General features: G+C 41.7%; 2 protein-coding genes across 2 annotated transcripts; both read right to left on the reverse strand.

Moving 5' to 3' along the window:
* Nucleotides 1–8348: 8348 nt before the first annotated feature.
* chata (choline O-acetyltransferase a) lies at nucleotides 8349–15714 on the reverse strand. Its single transcript, XM_053436728.1, has 14 exons — nucleotides 15667–15714; nucleotides 15046–15237; nucleotides 14772–14890; nucleotides 14150–14203; nucleotides 13821–14001; nucleotides 12182–12359; nucleotides 11911–12080; nucleotides 11256–11356; nucleotides 10990–11118; nucleotides 10783–10905; nucleotides 10550–10691; nucleotides 9724–9786; nucleotides 9486–9623; nucleotides 8349–8735 (listed from the first exon to the last, which is right to left on the reverse strand). The coding sequence occupies exons 1-14, from the start codon at nucleotides 15712–15714 to the stop codon at nucleotides 8349–8351; spliced, it is 2025 nt and encodes a 674-aa protein (XP_053292703.1).
* Nucleotides 15715–16934: 1220 nt separating this feature from the next.
* On the reverse strand, nucleotides 16935–19581 carry slc18a3a (solute carrier family 18 member 3a). Its single transcript, XM_053436630.1, has 2 exons — nucleotides 19284–19581; nucleotides 16935–19139 (listed from the first exon to the last, which is right to left on the reverse strand). The coding sequence occupies exons 1-2, from the start codon at nucleotides 19311–19313 to the stop codon at nucleotides 17547–17549; spliced, it is 1623 nt and encodes a 540-aa protein (XP_053292605.1). The 5' UTR covers nucleotides 19314–19581; the 3' UTR covers nucleotides 16935–17546.
* Between the last annotated feature and the right edge of the window lie 2699 nt (nucleotides 19582–22280).

Raw genomic sequence — 22280 nt, forward strand, 5'->3', positions numbered from 1 at the left:
TCACAAATTAAGTATGATTTCATAAAACATAAAAAATGATAAACTCACCAGACTAGAGGAGACTCAACAGACAAACTTTGGTACAGTGAAGGCAGAGAGTGGAGGCAGACAGAGAGCAAGTCCTCGAACATGGACAGAGGGTGAACAACTCCTCAGGCTCTCACATGTCAAGTGGTCAACCGGAGAAGGACATGGATACATTATAATGTCTGAAAAATAAAGAAAATGTTTTCCTCTGTCCACATATAAAACAGAGGGAGAACGACTCCTCAAATATATCACAACAACCTGTAATGGAGAATAATTGATCATTTAGTGTACATGATCACATCATTAAGGATCAACACATAAGCACAATAAAACTTGTGTGATAATAACAATAATATTAAATATTTCTCACCTTATCAGTGGAACATTTACACACAAATTATACCTATTAAATAGTTATCACCTCAGTAAACAATAAATTAATTGAAAGATTACAATAAATTCAATGGCAAATATTTCAAATTAAACTAATTATTCCCTATAGGTTTACTTGTATTCTGTTTTCAATACAGCTTGATTCTGCATCTCTATTTACAGCTCAGCTATGGCAACAGTAAACGACGTTAGCAGCTCTTAGCTAGCTTAGCTAAATCATCTGAACAATAATAACCCATAATATCACAATTCGGCAAATTAAAACAAAATCAAAAACGTTTTCTACTTTGTTTTGGACATGTCTCAAAAATGTAGCCTAGCCAGCGCCAGGCCAACGTTACTTAAAGACATACATATTATGCCCATTTCACCACATTTGATATGGTTCCTTGGGGTCTTAATGAAATGTCTGTAACATTTTTTGGTAAAAATACCACAAGGATCATTTAAAGCACCTTTTTACTCTGTCTAAAACAGACCTCCTCAGATCGACCTGTTTTGAGGGCCCCGCCCCCCTCTCAGCCCGCCCCCATCTTACCCCACCCCCTTTCACCCCTCTCATCCCTCCCCCTCCTCACCCCTCCCCCCTCTCATGGAGGTGTAGGACATAACGTTTTTACCTCCATTAATTAGCCTGTGTGTTTGAATGTGTTCTCACTACAGAATGCATTCAACATCTAAAGGGGAGATTATGGGCCTTTATGTCCAAGAGGAATAGAGCAGTAAGTTTTTTTTTTTTTATGCATGAGATATCAGTCATTTCTGCAATACAAATATGACTGAGGAATAAAACACATAAATTACTCTTCCCTCTGTATTACTTTGCTAACTGCTCATCTTACACGTGTCAATTGTTAACATGTTACATATCAAACATTAAAAGCACACAACTGTTTCTATAAACTTTTATTGTCAGAAAGATTGCTAGAAAGAATGCCACAGAGCTTTTTAAAAATAGTTATTAAATGTACTGGCTGGGACAGAGGTAATAAATACAAAAAATACCAAGTATAATGAAAACATTGATTACAAAAATACAATTTGTGCCATCAGTAGCCATACTGTAAACAAAGGAACACTTTATATTTGTGTGTCACCTTTATTCTCTAAATACAATGTAAACTTTGCTCAGCTGTTACAGGGATTTGGCGTACAGAAGCTTTGTGAGCTGGTGTTGAGGCCACCTGGGCCGGAGAATCAGGGTGGTCCTGCCCTCCTGCTCGGTGCTCCAGATAACCAGAGTGTTCCCTGATGCGCAGGGAAGTTATACAGGGTTCAGACCTGCCCTTGATTGAAACTCGTTACATAGCTGGCTATAACTTCCTGCTTGTCAGGTTTCTCATACTTAGCAGAGAGGTCCTCAGGTTTTGAGATCTTCAGCACCTCATTCACATATGGGGCCGGGTCCTGAAAAACCTTGTGAAAGATGAGGTCCAACAGGTTATCCACGTAATCTGTAATACAAATTGAGGGGAAAAGTTGGACAGTTTGCACTTTTTGTATTTATCATTTTCTTTTTATAATTATTTTATTCTATTTATCGTGAAGACGATAAATAAATGGTCTTTAAATCGTGAAGACCATTTAATTACAGCAGTTAATCGATATGTTATTTATGTTTCACATACTGTTTGTACATTGTTTGGCTTTTAAATAAAGCCTGTGAGAATCACGGAAGGTTGCATCTGCTTTCACCGGCTTTGCTGTGGACTCTCCCTTCTTATATATTACATCTGTCCCCCGCCGACACACAGGACAAACCTCAAACAGCTCCAGGAGGCAGTTTTCATAGACAATATATGTGGGTGTCTTATGAACAGGGTAGATTCCATTCTATTAGAACGACAAAGATTTCACCAAAAGGCTGCAACAGCTAAAAAAGTGTAGGATGGTAATCCATCTGATTATTGAAATGTTTAGATTAAATATTGAGTCACTCACGTCACATCTGCTGACTCAGTCAAGACTGTGATTGAGTCATCAGGATCATAGGTAGCATCCTGTGGCTCTCCGAAGTCCATACTTGAACAACTTGGGTTGTCCTGTCCCTCCTCCAAGCGAGGTCTCTTACAGCTGAGGTCCCAACACCAACATCAGTGCAGCACAGTTTTCTGTGTGCCTATGATAAAACAGACACAGTATCCATGGAGTCACAACAATTGAGATGCTGTTACAACTTTAACACGGAGACACAATCAATGACATGAAGAAGTAACTGAGGGTAAACCAACCTGTACTTTTGTAGTGAGGTCGCAGTGTTTTCATAGAAAGCTGCGTTCCATGTGTGCGCATCTGTGGTGGGTCCGTCTGGCATGCTACGTGATGTAGCCTAGCACCGTGAACAGATGTGCTTGCCTGAACACCAAAAGCAGCAATGTTATTCATGTTTGTACTACTGTCATGCATACAAGGATACAAGGGCACATTTCCCCAACTAGGGCTGGTAATGAATAAATGTTCTAGTCCCGCACATTATGACAACAACATACTCCGGTATCTTGAACGAGCGCCCGTAGCAGCAGCTGTAGCTGGAAGTTAGGTTCGTGAGTGTTGTGCTCTCCATGCTCTTTCCCTCCGTCCGCTCGCATGTCCTCCCTGGTGTACTGTGCCGCCGATTTTTTCCCACGGCAGCACTGGGCTGGAAGTTAGCTACAGCGCCAGTAGCAACCATAGCAGCTACTGACGGCCGGCGCAGCTACTGACGGCCGGCGGCCGCGGCAGCTACGGGCGGCCGGATGCCGCGGCAGCTACGGACGGCCGGATGCCGCGGCAGCTACGGACGGCCGGATGCCGCGGCAGCTACGGACGGCCGGCGCAGCTACGGACGGCCGGCGCAGCTACGGACGGCCGGCGCCCCGTAGCAGCTGCTTATGGCCGGCTGCCATAGCTAACTTCCAGCTACAGCAGCTACTAGGCACACACCAGCGGAGGGGGGAAAGCGCGTGGAGAGCACAACACTCATGAACCTGCCATGCGAACACCGTTCACAGTGGACTCCGACGCCGTCTTCTCGCTAAGACTCGCCAGCCGTCCTCGATTAATTGTTCAATAACGTTATTAGCAGTCGAACATGAAAACTCCTGTAAAGTCTCTCCCTATCCCCCACCACTACATACTAGCCCCCCACCCCCTCACACACGGCACAACATGCTAACGGCACTAGCCTCCACACAAAATGTCTAAAAGAAGCAAATACCAGAATTATTTAAAAAAAATACTTACATTTCCCTCGTCTTCAGTATTGCGATGGAGCAAGAGCTATGGGGGAATGTACTAAATGGGCATTTTTCGACTATGACGTCTATTTCGGGGGAAATTCCATTGGACGCACTTTAGCACATAGTTTCTGAAATAGAGGAACCACAACAAATCGCGGGAGTGATTTTTTTCCAGAGTTTTTGGGACGGTAGACATGCCAGATACCCAAACTAATGTGTAGAAGCACTACAAAAGTGGAATTTTCATAATATGTCCCCTTTAACATGTCTGCCTCCACTCGCTCATCATTGTCGAGTCCTCCTCGCTCGTCTCCCGGCGCACCTGCTGCTGCTGGGCTGGTGAACCCGGCACCAAATAGGTCCGTCAGTTTGCCACATTTAGCAGCCTCCACCTCCAGAGACTTAGGCTTTTTTTCCCGATGCTTCTCAGCGCCACCCGGGCGTTTTTTACTCTTATTATCCATTTTAAGTTTCTGTCTCAGCAGCAGCCCGTCCCGCGACTCCCCCCCCAAAATGGAATGAGGTCCCGCCCCACCCTGGTTTGTGTTGTGATTGACAGCACTGTACAGCTACGATGCCCGGTATGCCAGATGGCCAGTCCACCCCTGCAAACAACCATTCACACTCATATTTACACCTACGTTCAATTTAGAGTCTCCAGTTAACTCACTTAATAATGTGAGTCCAGTATGTTGATAAAGTTGATATCAGACTATGGTGGTGAAAATTCCATTACATACCCGTACAATGCCTTGAAAGTAAATGTGATAAATATGTGACCCCTGTTGCAGCTAACCCCTTAATAAACCTCCTTTTCAATCTGTTAAGTCCAACACAAACAAACACAAACAGTGTTTTTCTTACACAAAACCTATAGTTTGTTTGAATGAGGAACTTTGAACTGTATGTACACGTTTTATATAAATATAAGGTTTTAAAGGTGTTTACAATTATTGATCTAAATATGAGATATACATAGTTAATAGTATAATAAGTAGCCTATATATTATACCTTTAATACGTTTGAACAAAGACATACACAGTGTTGTGCATGAACGAACGCAAAAGAACGCGTTCAATGAACACGTTCACTTTTATGAGAACGAAGAACTGAACGCATTTTCAGTGTCCTTATGCTAATGAGAAAGGCGGGCCTAACCTCAGTCTCGAGCAGGATTGGTCAACTGAGCTACACACACACAGCCCCTGCGCTCCGCCACATACTCGCTCAGAGACACGGGCAGTGACTGAGACTTGAGCTTTTCACCGTGAAACAGCCGGTCAGTGACTTTGTAGAACAGTGGAAACACAGAGCTTCTCTGGTCACATCTGCTCAGAGATCAGCGGCTTCATGATCAGAGCAGAAGCTGCAGGTGGTTTGTACTGAGCTGGAGTTTCTGTTTCCTCCTTCTCCTCTCGGCTCGCTCCTTGTGCTCAGTACAACACCAGACGTGACGCTCACAGTCAGGACTACCGACACCTAAATCATCCCAATAAAAAATAACCTTAACTAACCCTCTGAACTTGAACTAGTTCATTTTAAGTGTGAACTGGCTCAACGCTGCAAACAGCTACTGGACACCAGCATTGAGAGGCAGAAGTAGTAGGGCTGGATCATTACACTCCTGTGACCAATCCTGCATGAGACTGCGGTTAGGCCCGCCTTTCTCATTAGCATAAGGACACTGCAAATGAAAAGGAAATGTATCAGGGAATAAATAAATGTGCAAATATATTTAAGACATTTATTTTGACATTTATTTTCGTATTAACATATTTATTTATTTATTTCTGTATTAATTAATTAATTTCCTTTTTTATTTATTTATTTATTTCTGTATTTATTTATACATTTATTTATTTATTTATTTTTACTTAAGTCATGTATGGCCCTCCATAGCTGAAGTGGTAAAGTCGGTAAAGCGTTCAGTCTACAACAAGAGCGACCGGGGTTCGAATCCCACTCTTTCCCATTTTCAAGCTGGCAATATGTTACACTCAAAATTGGCAGGACTTCTCCTAAAAATTGCAAAATATCTTACTCTATGTTAATTTAAATTAATTAAATATAAAAACAGGAAAAAAAATATTTTAAAAAAAAAGAAGCTGCGCGCAATGGGCTTCTGCCCAGGATGTGCGCGCGCAGTTTATTTTTTTCCCCATTTAATTTAATTAAAAAACTATATATATTTAATTTGATTAAATTTTTTTATATTAAATTTTATATTAATTTTTTTTTTTTATTACATTTCATCATCATTTCTCCGCGCTGGTTCAGGGGTAAATGATGCTGGTCTTCACAGGTGACTGACCTACGCAAGCCTGTAGCCGCCACCCCCCCACAGGAGATTATGTGCTTGTGTGTGTGGCTGCGGCGCTTCCTGGTTCTTCCCGGCACTACGCTGCCGGTGCGAACAGCCAAAGTATTTAACATGGTCGAGGAAAGGAGGAGGAGCGCTTTTCACAACGCTTCTACCACCGGTGCGTCCCCGGGGTTAGAGGATGATGGTGTGACGTTAATGTATTGTTTTACATTGCATGTGTCACGTCATGATAAATCAGTCTCCTATGTCGCCTGTACCAGGAGCCGCCCCTGTCACTGGTTATCTTGGCTCGCTGTCTGGCCGGTAACCAGCCGTCCTGACCACTCCTTGAAGAAGGAGGAGGAGATGTTTCTTTACTTGGAATGCGGCCACTTTATTTCTCGGATATGCAACAGGAGCAACACTCGCATCACCTCTAGGTGCTCCGTCACTTCTCGTTATAAACACACTTTTAGCATATTTTCCCACAATACCCTGGTCCACTACGTCACACACTACAAACTTTCCTTAAAGGGGCAGGCCATACCTGCAACACAACAGCTCTCGGTCTCATATACAGATGGGAAGAGAAAGCAGAGACGCAGACTCAGCAACTACATCCGAGATCCGATGCACCTTATTATTATCTGAGGGATTTTTAGACACTGTCTGATAAACATTCCGACAGTCAAGGCAAGGGGTAGTGATGGATAAGGTTTTCTTTAACAAGTTAAGTCTTTCATTCTCACTGTCCACCTAAAACTATGAAATGAACTGAAATATGAACTAGTTCAGAATTTAAATGGTGAACTATGAACGTGAAATATTAATGTTTACTTGTATGAACTGAACTTTGAACTAGTTCATGAGAGTAGTGAACTTGCACAACACTGGACATACATATGTTTACATTCACTAAGTGATGAACCGGCTTCAGAGAAAAACGTACTTCATACTTCCCTCCTTGTTTTTATGTTTTCTTCAATATCAGAGAAATTCATTGATGCTTGTTCATACATGTAATTGTTCAACACAAACAGAAACTGATAATAAAGAATCTGGCAAACATCATTTTCCAAAAATCTAAACAAAAAGCTTATTGGTTGAAATTGTTGTACATTTTAAGGTGATGGGGGGCAAGGCTCTGATTAGGATACCTGTTTCAGCCGAGCCTATGAATACACTTGAATACATAATTGAAATATGCAATTTATAATAATGTACGATTCTGTAATTCCACCACAGGTCAGTGAAATTAACCTTTTAACATTCACAGCGAAGTAAGATAAATAAATAGATTTTACATTATTGATCTGGAAACAGCAACACCAACAGAACAATTTCAATATTGGTTTCTCTGTTTTAATCTCCAGTAATACTCTATAAATACAATTTGACGGACATAAACACAGTGATCACCTCTGCTCAATAAGTTTCATCTTTAAAGTTACATTAACTATAATTTATAAATTACAAAAATAAATAGCTTGATTAATATTCTGCTCCTGAACTTACAAATTCATGATAATCACACTCAACATTCACATTGATTAACTAAAGAATATCCCCTGGAAATCAGTCGTATGTATATTTCATATAATCTAAATGTCTAATGATTTACATACATTTTTTAACAGGTATTTTACTTATACCACATGTATGATAACATGTACGTATATTGGTGCAATAGACAATAATTTATGAAGACAACATTGGGGAGATGCATAAGATTGTGGTTTTACAATGTACCATAATCTTCATTATGATTCGAAACATTAGATAGCAGCATGCAACTTTGCAAATTGACACATATACTGAGACAATCAACCATTTGTCATAAGTCACAGACTGGTTTGGTCCTGTCACACTGACTGACGGGCGTGATGCAGAAATATCGAAGAGAGAATAATATATATATTTTTTTCATTTAAATATTTGCTCATTTCCCAACAACCTTATCCACAGCTCTGGTTGTCATCATTCTCATCCCTCTTTTCTTTGGCCGATTTGTCTCAATTTAGTGCAAAACAAGAATCAGAAGCTCAAATTTGCGTCAAATTTCTATCTACGTATATATTTGCTGTTTTTTTGACATTTCAATTTCTGCTGTATGTTAGATATTAACAGCTTTAAAATGTCATATAAAATTATATACTGTTATATTCTCAGAGAAAAGGTTCATTCAATGTTCGTCAACACTTGACAGATTTAACGATACTGTATATGACACAACAGCTTCACATAACATCTCGTCTCACAGTTAGATTGGATTTTCTTTGAAGGACTCAATAAATTATTGCAGCACAGAAAACACATTTAAACTGACGCCGCCACTAGTTTCACTGGAGCTGACAATCTCCTAGGATTTACTGCCATTCTTCAAAGCTGGGGCCTCCTCCTGTTATCAAGTCTGGGTTTGAGCCTCCACTTGAGTCTGGTCCGGCTTCTTCACCAGAACCTGTGGCGGCGCTTGTTGGTTCTTGGACGACTCACACGGTCTCTGCTGTGTTTTGCTTTGCCAGTTTGTTTCCGTTTGCGTGTGCGTCTCCAGCGTCTGCTCCTTCCTCTGCTTGGTCGGGGTGGAGACGCAGTTGCATTTATTGCACAGGTCCCTCATGTCCAACAGTCCCTGCACCAGACACTTGACAAACTCTGCCGAGCACGTCTGAGGGCTCTCGCGGAAACTGGACACTGAGAAGATGATGTGGTCTGACTGAGGATTGTAGCAGACTCCATATCCGTTTGGGACCACGGGTCCGTAGCAGCAGAACATCTCTACAGTAGTCGGGACCTGGGGGAAAAAGAAGGCTTCAGTGATGTTTTTATATCTGTACCTCCACCATTGAGGTTAGATTTTATTTTGCATTTTTAGCACGATTTCACAAAACCTGGTGAACGGATTGCCTTGAAACTTGGCGGAGGGATATACAGTAGTATGGGTCATGGAAGGACCCAATAAATATTGGTTCAGATCCAGGATTCTTTCTTTAACTTTGCAAGATACTGTATATTTTTCATCATTTTTGTGAATTTCCTAAGAAATAATCTGTAAAATGCTGATATCTATAAACAGTATTTTAGGGGTTTTATCTTTATATATTTACTTGCAGTTACAAATAAAGTGGCCAATCAAGTTCTTTTGCAGTTGAGGATGCTTGTGTATCATTTTCTCTCAGTTAGAGAAGCTGAAATAAAGTGGAAACAGGTCAGGTATGTACTGTGTTGCTCTCTAACTGTGCTACTCCAGGAATTTTGTTCTGAACTAACATAGAATTGGGCTTCTCACCAAAAAAGAAAAGAAAATAATTGAGATGGTTGATGCTCAGATATCCCGATAACCCTAACCCTAACCTTTTCATCTGTACTATTGTTCTAGCTCCAAAAATGCTAGATCCTACACTTTCCATAGTGCAACTCACTAGCATCTTTTATTAATGCCCACTTAATTTGCCAGTTCACACCATCCCAAGTCAGTTTGTACCTTGTAACTTCATGTGTAAAACTGGTTTAAAACTGACTTTGATGTTTGGAAATCCAATACCTGACTTGTGGAGAGAATGAACTGGTTACTGATGAGATAGGCTTCGTCTTTAAAAATCTCCGGTTTCTCCATCCTCAGCTCATGTGCAATTTCACGCAGTCCTAGTAGGTGATTGTCTATTGCCATCCCTGTGATAGTCTAAAAAACAAAACACAAGAGTATGTTAGTGAATTTTCATCCATAAGCAACATTGAAATCCTGTTGTTTTTTTCAGTGAATGAGGTTGGAGAGTAGTTACCCGAATAGTGTAATTTGTCTGTGCAGCTATGGCGCCTCGTAACATTTCCATCTTTTCTGTATCCTGCAGAAGTAAACAACAGAGAATCAATAACAGGCTATTACATTTCCTTTATTTGCAGTTTGCATAGTTTTTTATGCTGAGGAACGTCAACACAGAATGAGGTAAAAGATTACATTTCACTGTTAAAAAGCAACGACAACTGATGGCTTCAATACGTAGTTCAAACTGAGCTTTTACTTTGCAGCAGCAGCAGCCTTCACTTAACGTGATCCCATTGACTGTAGAATCTAAACAATTTTTTCTAGTTTTGATGCCTGATAATGATGTTATGAGGTAAAACATTTCCAATACTGAATATATACATACTAATATATATTTAAAAGAAAATTTTGCAATTATTCCGTAGCAGTTGTTTTCAAACTCTTGTTACAAAAGAAATGTATTTGAGGCTATTGAGGTTATTTATAGTTTAACCATACAGTTTATTATAAATTACTATAAATATAAAGAAAACAACAACCAAATTTATACATCCCGCAAATAATATGGCAAATATATATTTTTTTAACCTTTAATACAAACAAAGATGGCGCATCGTTTCTGCTTTTTTATTCTTTAAAATAAAATCTAGACATCTAGATACCAAAATGTGTGTGGTCGGCTCTTATTGATCAAATGATTATTATTATCTGCTAATCGATTCACCAGTTCCACAGCAGCTGTCAGCTCCCACAACAAACTGACACAGTGAAGCTATCTTCAGTTTTGTTGAACCAAGCTGCAAAGCTAAGATTCAGCTGGAGTCCGCACTAAAACATCTTACGTTTGTACTCTGCATCCCATCAGTCATTGCTTTGACAAAGGCCAGGGCGTTGGGAGTGGCTGAGCGGATGTTGTCCACTCTGCCCTGCTGAAAGCGCCGTATGGAGGCGCTCTCGTACGTCGACACTGGTCTGCGATGACATCTAGAAAGAGGGAGGGAAAGCCTTGTTGGTTGGACACCCAGGCTGGTGTGATACATCAGAATCAGTCCTGTTCCGTTTAGCTTTGTCTTACCGGTAGTACGCCAACTGAATAGCCACCTGAATGTAGGCATCTGGGCTTATCTTCTGCTTCTTGATGAACTCTTTCCCGTATTCGTCGAATTTGTGCACGTTCATATCCAGATTTCTCACCAGCCTGAGGAAAGTAGGACAAACTCTGTGATTTGAAAGCTGTCATGCGTTGGTCTGATTTAACAGAACGTGCAGCAAACACTTTGACCTTTGCAGCTTGTCAGCGGAGGAGGCGAGCAGCTTGTGCACCTCTGGAGTACATTTCCAGCGGAGTCTGCGCGGTGCAGGCAGCTCGCTCACACTCGCAGCTCGGACCAGCTTGGATGGGCTGCCAATCCTGACGACATAAGGGAATATTGTATAGTTTATCACTTTATTTAGGTTGGTCTTATAGCATATGCCACACACACACATACACACACACACACACACGTATTCAGCATTTTAAAGATGAAACTGCATTTCATCTCTTACATGTATTTGAGTAGGTACTCTGTGCACTGGACCAGGACGATTCCCTCGAATGGTGAGTGCTCACACACGACTCCACAGCAGCCGTCAGCTCCTACAACAAACTGACACGTGACACTTTCTTCAGTTTTGTTTAACCAAACTGCAATGCCAAGATTCAGCTCATTTGCGGTTGTAGTTATATTAATATTCCCTCATATACATTTCACATACCAATTATTTAGAGAGGAGGCCTCCAACCATGTATGTATTTGATATTAATCAAGTAGTTCATTCAAGGAATCTGAATTCTTCATCAAAACAACTCCATCAAAGTCATGTCTTAAGATCAGGGTTTGTGATCCACTGGGAATGTCAACTCTCCACCAGAGCTCCTTTAACTGTAGAATCCTAATTGGCTTTGGGATCTGCTAATGACATCCACTGACAATTTGAAAGATGAATTTGTTCATCAGTTTTGTCGGTCATTTTTCCTCAGAAATTAAAGAAGTAAATTTGCTCGACCATGGAGCGTCCACCATTCAGCCATTTTATCCTGATTTCGTTCTCTCTCTTTTTCAAATGCAATTCTTAAACCAGTTCTCAAAGACAAATCAGAGCACACAGGTTAAAGAGACAGAAACTCAAGAAGCCTGACTGGACAACAGTGCTCACTGACCTGCATTGGTTTGTCGTACCAGCGGTTGCCACCATTTTTGGCCACGCCTCCTCCGTGCAGCATCCACATGGCACGTGTGGTGTCGCTCAGCTCGGGGCCGCTGGCGTCGTCCAGACAAACCAAACACAGGCAACGCTCGATCATGTCAAGAGAATCCCTGTTAGTTGACTCTAGAGCGTAACAAGTTTTGAAAAAAAAGTGTATTTGGGAACAGATCTGGTAACATTAAGAGTTTTTGACAGAAAATGTAGGCTCGCCATTCGCAATGTACCTTTCATTAACACTCTGCGAGATTCTGCCCACTCTGTGCGTCCATCTGAGGTGAGGAGACCGATGGGTGGGAGCTGCTCTTCTCCACTGTCAGCCATCTTGACAATTTTGTCCAGCTGAGTCAACAGATCTCTCTCATTCAGGCGGCGGAAGTTGATCACCACATCCAGGACGTAGAACTGGACACAGGTTTAGATCGGACACAAAATGTCTCTGTGCACCGGTGTCTCATGTGTTTCTTTAATATTTAATCTTTGCTTTGGGCAGGACGGGTAACTCCAAATTACAAGATTGGTCTTAATTTTAGAGCAAAAAATGTATCTCAATTATAAGAATCTTCTCAATCTGATGGGGCAAGGAACACAACACAAATGATCAGTGCCGTGCAGCCAGAATATCAAAACCACCAGTAGATAAAGTGAAGACACATGAAATATTGATAATAATCCTGCAGAAATGGCACCTTGATGTGTTGACATGAGTGAAATACAGGTTAATCTGGAGTAGTTGACTCAGTCTTTACCCCCACCTCTAAATCTATGCTGTTGCCTCGTCCCAAAACACTCGGTGGGAAGGGACAGAAGAAAAAAGGCTGAAGCAAGGAACTTTATTAAAGATTAACTAAATCTAGATGCATCTGAAGTTGACCTTTTTGTCTTTAATTTACAAAATATTGCAATTAAGATTGCTTACAATGTTGATGCATTATTTTGTTTACGTCGACAGAGCTGAGGTATAAATGTCAAGCATGTTATAGATAATAACTCAATAGAGAAGACCTGCAGCCCAGAGGTCTGGTAATTGCTTTGTGGGAGATATGTTTGCACTGTGCCTGCAGAGCCTGTTTACTGTACCATCACACACAAGTGAGTGACACAGATGTAGAGTCTAATTACCAGACACAACAACAGGGCTGTTTTCATGTGTGTGTGTGTGTGTGTGTGTGTGTGTGTGTGTGTGTGTAATTGTCCTGGAGTGACAACAGCCACAGATTTTTTCTCCATGTCGTGTTGTGTCAAAACCATACAAGATACAGTCATGAAACTTCGACAGTGTGTAGTTGAGATGCAAATAAAAGCTGCGCTCAAAATGGGTCCAACCCCAGACTGAATATAAAGATGGACAACATGTGTCAACTTCCTCCCACTATATAAAAATAAAGCTAAAATATCCTGGATACACACTATGCCATCTTTGGCATTACGAGGCTGCAGTTTGCACTACTCAAGGGCCGAAACATCAACATGTTGACAGACATTGCATCTGGTATGAGCCCATCGCCAGATTTCATTCTATTTGCAAATTAGTCTGTTGGGAGGTGAACGGTTTTAAGTTTGTCTAATAAGAATAAAGGTTCAGTCTTTATCTTCACAAACCTTGAGCTTCTGGTGAAGACTGAACAAGATATGGTTGAAATCTATTAAAGGACTTATTTGTGGACCTTCAATGGGGAACCAATTCATTCTATGTTGAGCAACACAGATGAGAAGTCCTGACATTGCTGAGCTCACATACAGATTGATCCAAGCACCTCCAATGATCGACTTTGACTTTGTGTTGTGGTTGAAAAGTTTAGTAAAAGGAAATCGTGTTGTGATCGTTTTGTCAAATTCAGGATTTGCTCTTTCTCTTTGTCTGACCTGTTTTTTAAAAGCCACAATGACGTGTTCAGGTTCTGGCATCACGCAGCTTTCCTGGGCCACTAGTGTGTCCCTCTCAGGTCCCGGTAGGCGGTAGGAAGTGAAGAGGCGATAGTACTGCTCCATACACATTGGGGTTCCAGCCAGCTGGCCCCGGGCGTAGTCCACAGGCAGGGCACGTCTACACACACACACACATACACACACAGACACACACAGACACACACACAAACACACACACACACACACACACACACCGCTGTTACACCTTTTTTCAAAATCATACTGTCAACTATTTGTTCTCTGGCTGTGCTGTGTGTTTAACTTACGCATCTAGAAGCGTTTTGTATTCCAAAACACCTGAAAGTAAGTGTGCAGCAAATCTAGGAAAAACAACATTGTTTTGTTAAATACATGACAACAGACACACAACACGGACACAACCCACACAGTACTTGATCACTCCTCCTCATGGCGTTCTATTCTTAGTATTTGACCTATAATTCTTCATTTATTGTGTAGCTGTGTCAACATTATAGTTCTTTAGGTAAATCCTGTGTTTAAGGAGCTGGTGCCAGATCGATACCATGTTAACCAAACCACAGACCCTGTCTATGAACGTTGCCACCAGCAGCCAGGCCTGACCTCAGCCCTGAGGACAATCTGGGTAATGACCCCATCTGTCAATGTGTGGCAAGGAAGTGTTGAGTTTTTCTATAATCGATCAGAGCCGGTGTCCGAGTCATTTATACAGTTCACTTTCATTTCTCAAGTCTTTATGCTGTAATAAACAATCATTACCTGTAAAGGGATTTTTACAGTGCGGTGCAGTTGCTGCATTTTATTTTACAGAGTCTGTTTTGGGTTAAAAAACACTTCTTCCATGACATTATATTCACACTGGTTTATTTTCTCCAGACTTGTTTGTCTCGGCTGTGCTGTGTGTCATACCTCAAAGAGTCGATGGGAGCCTTGAAGTTCTGCAGGGGGAAGACCATCGCAGGGCTGGAGTTGACGGGCAGAGCCATTCTGTTGTTCAGGTACATGTCCCTCAGCCAGAAGTCGTACACCTAAACAGAGGGAATCACCTGAAGGTAAGATCTCAGAGGAATAGTGATCTAAAGGTGAGTAAACAGGAGGCTGTACATCAGTGCTGCTATTGTAGAAAATACCTTGTTTTGCACAAGTCATTACTCTGTGAGTCATGGTCCTTTTATTTATTTACCCAGTTGGCCTCTTTTAACCTCCTCTCGTCCAGTTTGCTCTGCAGTAGTTCTCCCACTCCTCCAGGGGCCCCAAACTCCTTCACCGTGTCCTGGGTCTTATTAAACTGCTCCTCTGTGAGCAGGTGCTTCATGCACCTCAGGTACGTGTCCAGCGTGTCTTTCAGGGGGGGGAGTGGCAGCTTCGGCAGGCCCTGAACAGAGTGCAGGATGAAGCCCCCCACCCAAAAATCCACTTCTCATCATACGTGCTTTCTTTTTAAATCTAAATGTGTGGCTTCAAATGAACTTAAAGGCTCTGAGTGTCCTCTGACACATGCATCACATCACTTTACCAAGACAATAAACACAACTTAAGATAAATAATATTACTTTGGAACCAAGAAACTGAGAAAATACCCTTTGACTCAAAACAAGAGATAACTTAATTGAAATAACACAATATAGTAATTATTCTTTTAGGATTCCTCCTTGGCTGTTATTCTGTCTGCATTTAATTAATAATTTTTCTTTCAATCGCTTTTTTACATCTATATTTTTTTTATTGAAAAACATGACTTATCTCATGCATGTTCCTTTCAAACACATTTTAAATGCATACAAGTCACATATAAGATATTTACATCGTCTCCCCCGGAATCTTTGGAGGGCTCTCGGTCCAGAACAGGCATGTTGACGGTGCAGCGAGTGGCTGTCAGGCAGCAGGTTGATTGACGAGACAGACTCTATGTCCACAAATAAAATAAAACCAGTGTGAAGTTCTGAACCGTGAAAGTATCAGACACATGTGACCGTCTGAGCTGCAGCTGCTTTTAAACATCTCATCTCTAGTTGGAATATTTAAGACAAATAGTAAACGTTTAAAATAAAAAATGTGCCACTTTTCTGAATAAAAAGTGCAAGAATGCGCACTTTTTACGCATTCAACAGCATGATGATCAGGGCTGTTGTCATGCTACAAGAATAATACCAATATACTAAACTAACCTAAGATTCAAAATGATCAGTCACTTAGAAAACAACATTTTACTCACCAACCTGAAAAACCGTCATTCCCACTCGTCAGGAAAAATCAGCTTTGTCCATCTTGACTTTTAAATCTCAACTACTTCTTCGGTCCTGCATAATTTTAAAGCATCTTTCAAATTCCCAGCATGGCAAGTGCGTAAGTCCCTCGCTGGATGAGGGGAGATGCTGAGAGGGTACCTCATCCCCCTGCACGGCTGCCAGGCTCCTCCCAGAAGTCCTGCCATTCGTCGAGAAGTTTATTTGGCGCTTCACATCCTCACTGCACCTTATTTAGACGCCGGCTGTAACTCACTGGCTGCGCACACGCTTCTGATGTGCTGAGGAACAGATCGTGGATGTGGCCTAGACTTCTTCCTTTTGGCTTTTCTATAACTTAGGCCCTATTCATGGTGCAGTCTGGAAGCATTGGTTGTTTCCACCCCTCTGCATCTGACTGATTTAATCGGCGCTGTGTGTTTGATATTAAATGCAAAGTGTGCGCGTTTTGGAGAAGCTGCGGATGCGTTACGAAACCATTTGTTTGCGCACATGTACTCAGAATACCGTTATATTGTTATTACACTCTATTCTCAACCTGTTCAAACCTTTTTTATTCAGATAAATGAACTTTCTATATACGGGATTTTCACTTCCCCTTATAATATAGGCATTCGTTAACATGAATTAATTTAAATCTTGAAATATGCCTAGTGAAAAACAAATTCTCGTATTATAAATGAAGCCATAAAATATGTTAAATTTTTTCTTGTAGTTATATTTTTGTCAGTGTGGAATACTTCAGTTGTATAGGAAAATAAAAGTGTTATTATGTCGAAATAAATGTATTTATTGCCTAAATGAAAGATTCCCATGAACTGCAAAATTCACATAATACTGATTTAATTATGTACATGAATATACACGTATGTACAGTCTTGGGTCATACAGTGAGGCTTTGCATTCCAGAAGTACATCATCCAAAAAATAAAACATAAAACATCAAGACGCAGATTTCAGCTAATTTCCATCTAATTTAACTTCCTCTAAAACAGTTTAGAGTCACACGCGGTATTGCATATTGAGTTTAGCAGCACAACTCTGGCGAAAAGAAAATACAGGTTACATTAGAAGACGCAAACAGTACATCATAATTGTTCTTTTTTTTTGTTAAAATACATTTACACATAGTCCCTGAATACGAGTCGGCTTCTGATACAGTGGTAAATAGTGTTAATTCATGAATAGACATTTAATCTCAACACATCTTTCACAATACACTCTCACTTGAAGATGAACACACGCCAGCGAGCGCCTTTCTACTGCAGAAAGCGCGAAGCTACTTGATTTGACAATATACCCGCAGGGACTGTCACCCAAAGACAGTAAATAATTGATGTCGTTACACAATCCTGATCGTGTTATGCAATTGATCGGACGGGATGCACACAACTCTACATGGGCACTTTGAGAGTTTTACACTCGGTTAAAGGTCCTTTTACGCATACTCTCCTCCCGAGGATTCCTCCTCTGAATACGACCGTTGCGCAAAGGTTTCAACCCCATTCTCGTCGAGGGTTGTACACAAACCCTTCCTCTTCTTCTCACGCTGCTCCATCTTAATTGTATCGTACAGTCCGGTCGGGCCGTCCTCTAGGAGCATGTTTCTCTCGGAGTGCGAAGTCTTCATCTGCATCACGTTCTTCAACAGGAGGAGCGCCGGTGCGTAAAGCATATTGGCGAGGCCCATGCCCAAGTTGAGCTGAACGAAGCCCAGGTCGTGCACTATCTGTCCGGCCACCACGGGCCCCAGCGCGTAGGCCACACAGTAGGAGATGTCTGCGATGGCGTACACGCTTCCATAGACCGACACGTGTCGCACATCCACCAGGAAACCCAGTGTGGGCAGGAGCGCCGTGTCCACGAAGGCGATGCCGAAGCAGATTCCGCACAGCGGGATCATGAGCTGTCCAAAGTTTTTACAGGCTGGCACCGTGCAGGAGCTGGCGCCTATGAACACCATACCTATAGCCCCATAAAACCACTGGAGATGAGGGTACTTGGCTGCTAGTTTGACAGTGAGATAAACACCTAAAACATGAGGGAAGAATGCAGGGAACCATGTCATGCCGATCTCCCACTGACTGGAATGCATGTTTTCCTCCATCCAGTTGGCGATGGTGGGCTCAAGGAAGGCGAGAGGGATGTTACAAATAGTCAGAGCACCAGCCACTACAGCTATATATGGGTCAATCATCAGTTTATATATGGGAGTTCCCACTGGCATGTTTTGTCTCTCTCGGTTTGAGAAGGGTTTCAGCACAATCAGAACCAACAGGCCATCTATGAGGCAAATGCATGCCAGGATCATGAAGGGCACCCGCCTCCCGGCGAACTGATAGAGCACCCCCCCAAAGGGGGGCGCCACAAGACTGCCAAAAGAGATGAAGGCCAAGGCGATACCCAGCGCTTTGCTCCTCGCCTTCTCCTCCGTGTACCTGTCTGCGATCAGGGCGATCCCTGCAGTGTCAGCAAAAGCCGAGCCGAGGCCCTGCATGCTGCGCGCCAGGAACAGAGTCGCGTAATTGTCAGCGAAGGCAAATGTGACAGTGGAGAGGAACATGACAGTTAGTCCGATGAAGAGCGGGATATCATACCCGACCCTGTCAATGAAAGTACCACTTAGCGGGTTCACCAGGAGCTGCAGGATGGCCTTGGAGGCGAACAGAACCCCTATCTGGAGGTCGAAGTTCCCTTTAGGAGCTTTATGGATGGTGCTGTTGGTGGAGTTGATGTACACAACTGCGTCTTGGGCTCGATCCGCTGCCTTCTGTAGCCCTTCAAGGTAATCGGGTATAATTGGCACAATCACCATGTAAAGCATGTTGTCTAACAAAAGTGCTGTACAGACTATTACGAGAATAATCCGCTTCTGCCGCTCTGGGTCTTGGATTACATTGTTGCCCAGTTGTTTAGTTCTTTCACCCATCTGGGCGAGTTTGGAGGCGGCAGTTTGTGCCAAATTGGCGCCTTGTACCGGTGTGGTCTCTTCCGGCTCCATGGTTTTCTCGTTCTCTGGCTCAAGTCTTGTCTGTTAAAAGATAAAAAAAATCGTCTGGTTGATGTCTATAAATTAACGCACGGTTGGCACATTGGTCCCGTCTCTATTTCCTCCCTTTTCTTCTCCGGCACCGGGAGCCCGACTAATGAGCTAGATAACTTTATTCTGCTTTACCTCTTCTCTGTCCCCTGCGCCGTCCGTCATCGCACGCGCATTTCCACTCTCGTGACTTGGACACGTTGTATCCCCAGTTGCTTCATTGTCTCATATCGCGTCCTTCAGGCGGAGTGCCGGTCTCGAAACGCGCTCACAGTTTGGGGGGATTCACCTGCAGCTCTCTGTGCCAACCCGCTCCTTGTTGTAGGTCCGTGTACGCTGCGCCCCTCCGGCTCCCAAACGCTCCCATGCAGCTGTCTCCAGTCACCCGTTACGCAGGGAGCTAAGTCATCATTTCACATCAACCGGACTGCTTTTTGACGGCATTAGCAGGGATACACTCTGCAGTTTGTTGACTCCCATAGGTGCCCCCTCCCTCCTCCCTCCTATCCTCGCCGATGGCTGTGACGCACGGTCCTGCTGCTCTCCAGCAGATATTTTATGCTAATTAAACACGAAATCCCCAGTGCCCGCTGCTGCCCAGTCACTTGCTTCAGAGCAGAGACCATGGTGCGTGCTCCACTTTCTGTTTTACTTGATCTTCTCAATATCAAAGGACAGTTATCAAAAGTTTGTCTAACCCCTCATTGACATAATTTAACCTGCAGTTGTTATAACGGCACTCAGTGGCAACACTCCTGCAAAGAAATACTAATACTAATTGAGACAAAAACTGTTAAGATTCAGCACCACATTGCCGCGGACAGCTCCACGGAGCACGTCACTAAAGGCAAAATTTGTTCTCTCCCCAAATAAAACTTGTTTGTTTGTTCAGTCCCTAACAGTAACGTCTCTGACACCAGGGAGTCTCTGACACTACGTAGCTGATCATTGGAACATCTAAGAAAAATAGGAAACAACTCATAAGAACTCACTCATATGCGAGATTCGTTCTCATCTAAAATTGTAATGCATTGTTTACCTTTGCTTTGCTTTCAAATTGTGTTATTTTGCACAACATGTATTCCATTTAAGTTTCTCGTTTCCTGTCTTTCTTCACTTAGTTAGAAAGAAAATAAATTCTGAATTTTTAAATGAAAAGTTGAAAAAAACATCACATATGTTAAGACGTATGTTTTTGCGATTTAATCTATAAAATGTCTCCTGTATTTTAAGAAAACTTCATGAGATCCTATTTGTGCCACTTCAAACCTGCATGACGCGAGACAACTGGAGGTTCAAATAAATGTAGTTCGACACTGCCATCTAGCGGCGTGGAAAAGGTTAAGCAGTTGTCACTGTCATTTACGCTTCAACGTGTAAGTAATGGAGCTAATTCATTACATTTCAAACGCTAATCTACCTCTGTTTCTATTTGTTTTGGTAGCATGACAGTGCAGCTAGATCGCTCTCTCTCTCTTTCTCTCTCTCTGTGGATTTCTAGATGATTACACCATTTAGAATTATATTTAACTCGGGAGAATTGAATTAGAAATAGTCTGAGTCATTTCACTTCATTAGCAGTGTGTCTGTTTTTGAGTTTTTATCCATTTGTGGTTTAGATTCACCCCATTTGTTTTTAGGATTAATACATTTTACATTGTGGCACTTGGGTCGTCAGGTTTTGCAGGAGGCCACCGAGCTGCAATATGAGATAGAACAGTACTGCCACCTAGTGGAGGAAGGGTGCGATTGGTCCAGGAACATTTGAAATCAGAGAAGTTGACTCAACCAGATTCCCTCCAAATATTTTGTTGTACAACTAAATATAAACCCCAGCTTCTGGTTTGTTGTAACCAAACAGATCAAAAACTGAAAACAAGTAACAGTGATTAATATGAAGACAGTTTGCCTGTCTGTGAATGAACTCTTGTTTTCAGTCAATCATTAACCAGTCATTTTGCTTTAAAATTTCAGTCCTGTGGTTTTAGTTTCACATCTCCTCGCTCAGCCAGTAGATGTCCTCATATCCTCAAACATGTCCAGTAAATACCAACTACAGGATTTCAGACTGTATAATTGTAGTCTGTAATGATGTCCTTACGGCCACCACTCTGTATCAGAACGTTAGATAAAGATACAAATATATTCAAACAGTTATTAAACTGAAACAAGGAGCGTGAGGTTTGTATTTGACTAAAATACTATTCATTTTGACTAAAGGCCTTCCTCAGAGAACAATAGGTTTCTAATAGCAAGTCACTTACGCAAAACAAACCTATTAAAATACTGTTTATTCTTTCATTATACTTAAAAGCATCCTACCACTATAAAAGCACCATGCTCATTACGTCGCTCACTATGTCGTTTGTTTGTTAGTTTGTTTGAGCCAAACTGTGTTTAGGGATTGGGAACTGGTAGAACCCACACTACATCCTTTCTCCTTTTATTTTTCTATTACAGGAATTACACAAACACGTGCAATGTTAAACCTTTTTGCATGATCTCTACTGAGTTTCAATTAATCAATCAAACTATTTATAAAACACCTTTCAAACATTTCAAATTCTATTGAAAGTGCTTTACACATGATTGACAAAACATTGGATGTTAAAAATGAATGAGATTAAGAGACAAATACACCCTAAAGCAATCAATAATAGAAAAGACAACAACAAAAGAAAGTTAAGATGACAGGTTATATATAATCAAAAAATGATCTAATCTGTGCCACTGTGTTCAAATAAGACTTTGTCTTTGTGATGCTGCCATTGGTGCCTATTGGGATAAAATGCAAAAACAAACAGTAGCCATGAAAAGCATGGAAACTAAATACAATATTTCCAATATCAAGCCTTTCTGAGAGTTCTGAAAAGTCACGTGCATGTATTTTTGTCAGCTTCTTATAACCGTGCTTATACATTTAGTCCTCAGTTGAATACAATCAGCTTTTCTTTAAACTATCAAACACGCTGTTCTTTCCACCGACAGTGAAATCCAGAGATTTGGTTTGACATAGACAGGTTAAGTCAAGGCAAGAAAAAGAGCGAGGAATGTATACAGAAAGGGGGCTCAAATATTTCCAGTTTTATTTTTAGACGACCTGTTACGTCATATTGTCGAGAGAACAGCTTT

Source organism: Pleuronectes platessa, chromosome 12, assembly GCF_947347685.1.
Source record: "Pleuronectes platessa chromosome 12, fPlePla1.1, whole genome shotgun sequence".
NCBI lineage: Eukaryota > Metazoa > Chordata > Actinopteri > Pleuronectiformes > Pleuronectidae > Pleuronectes > Pleuronectes platessa.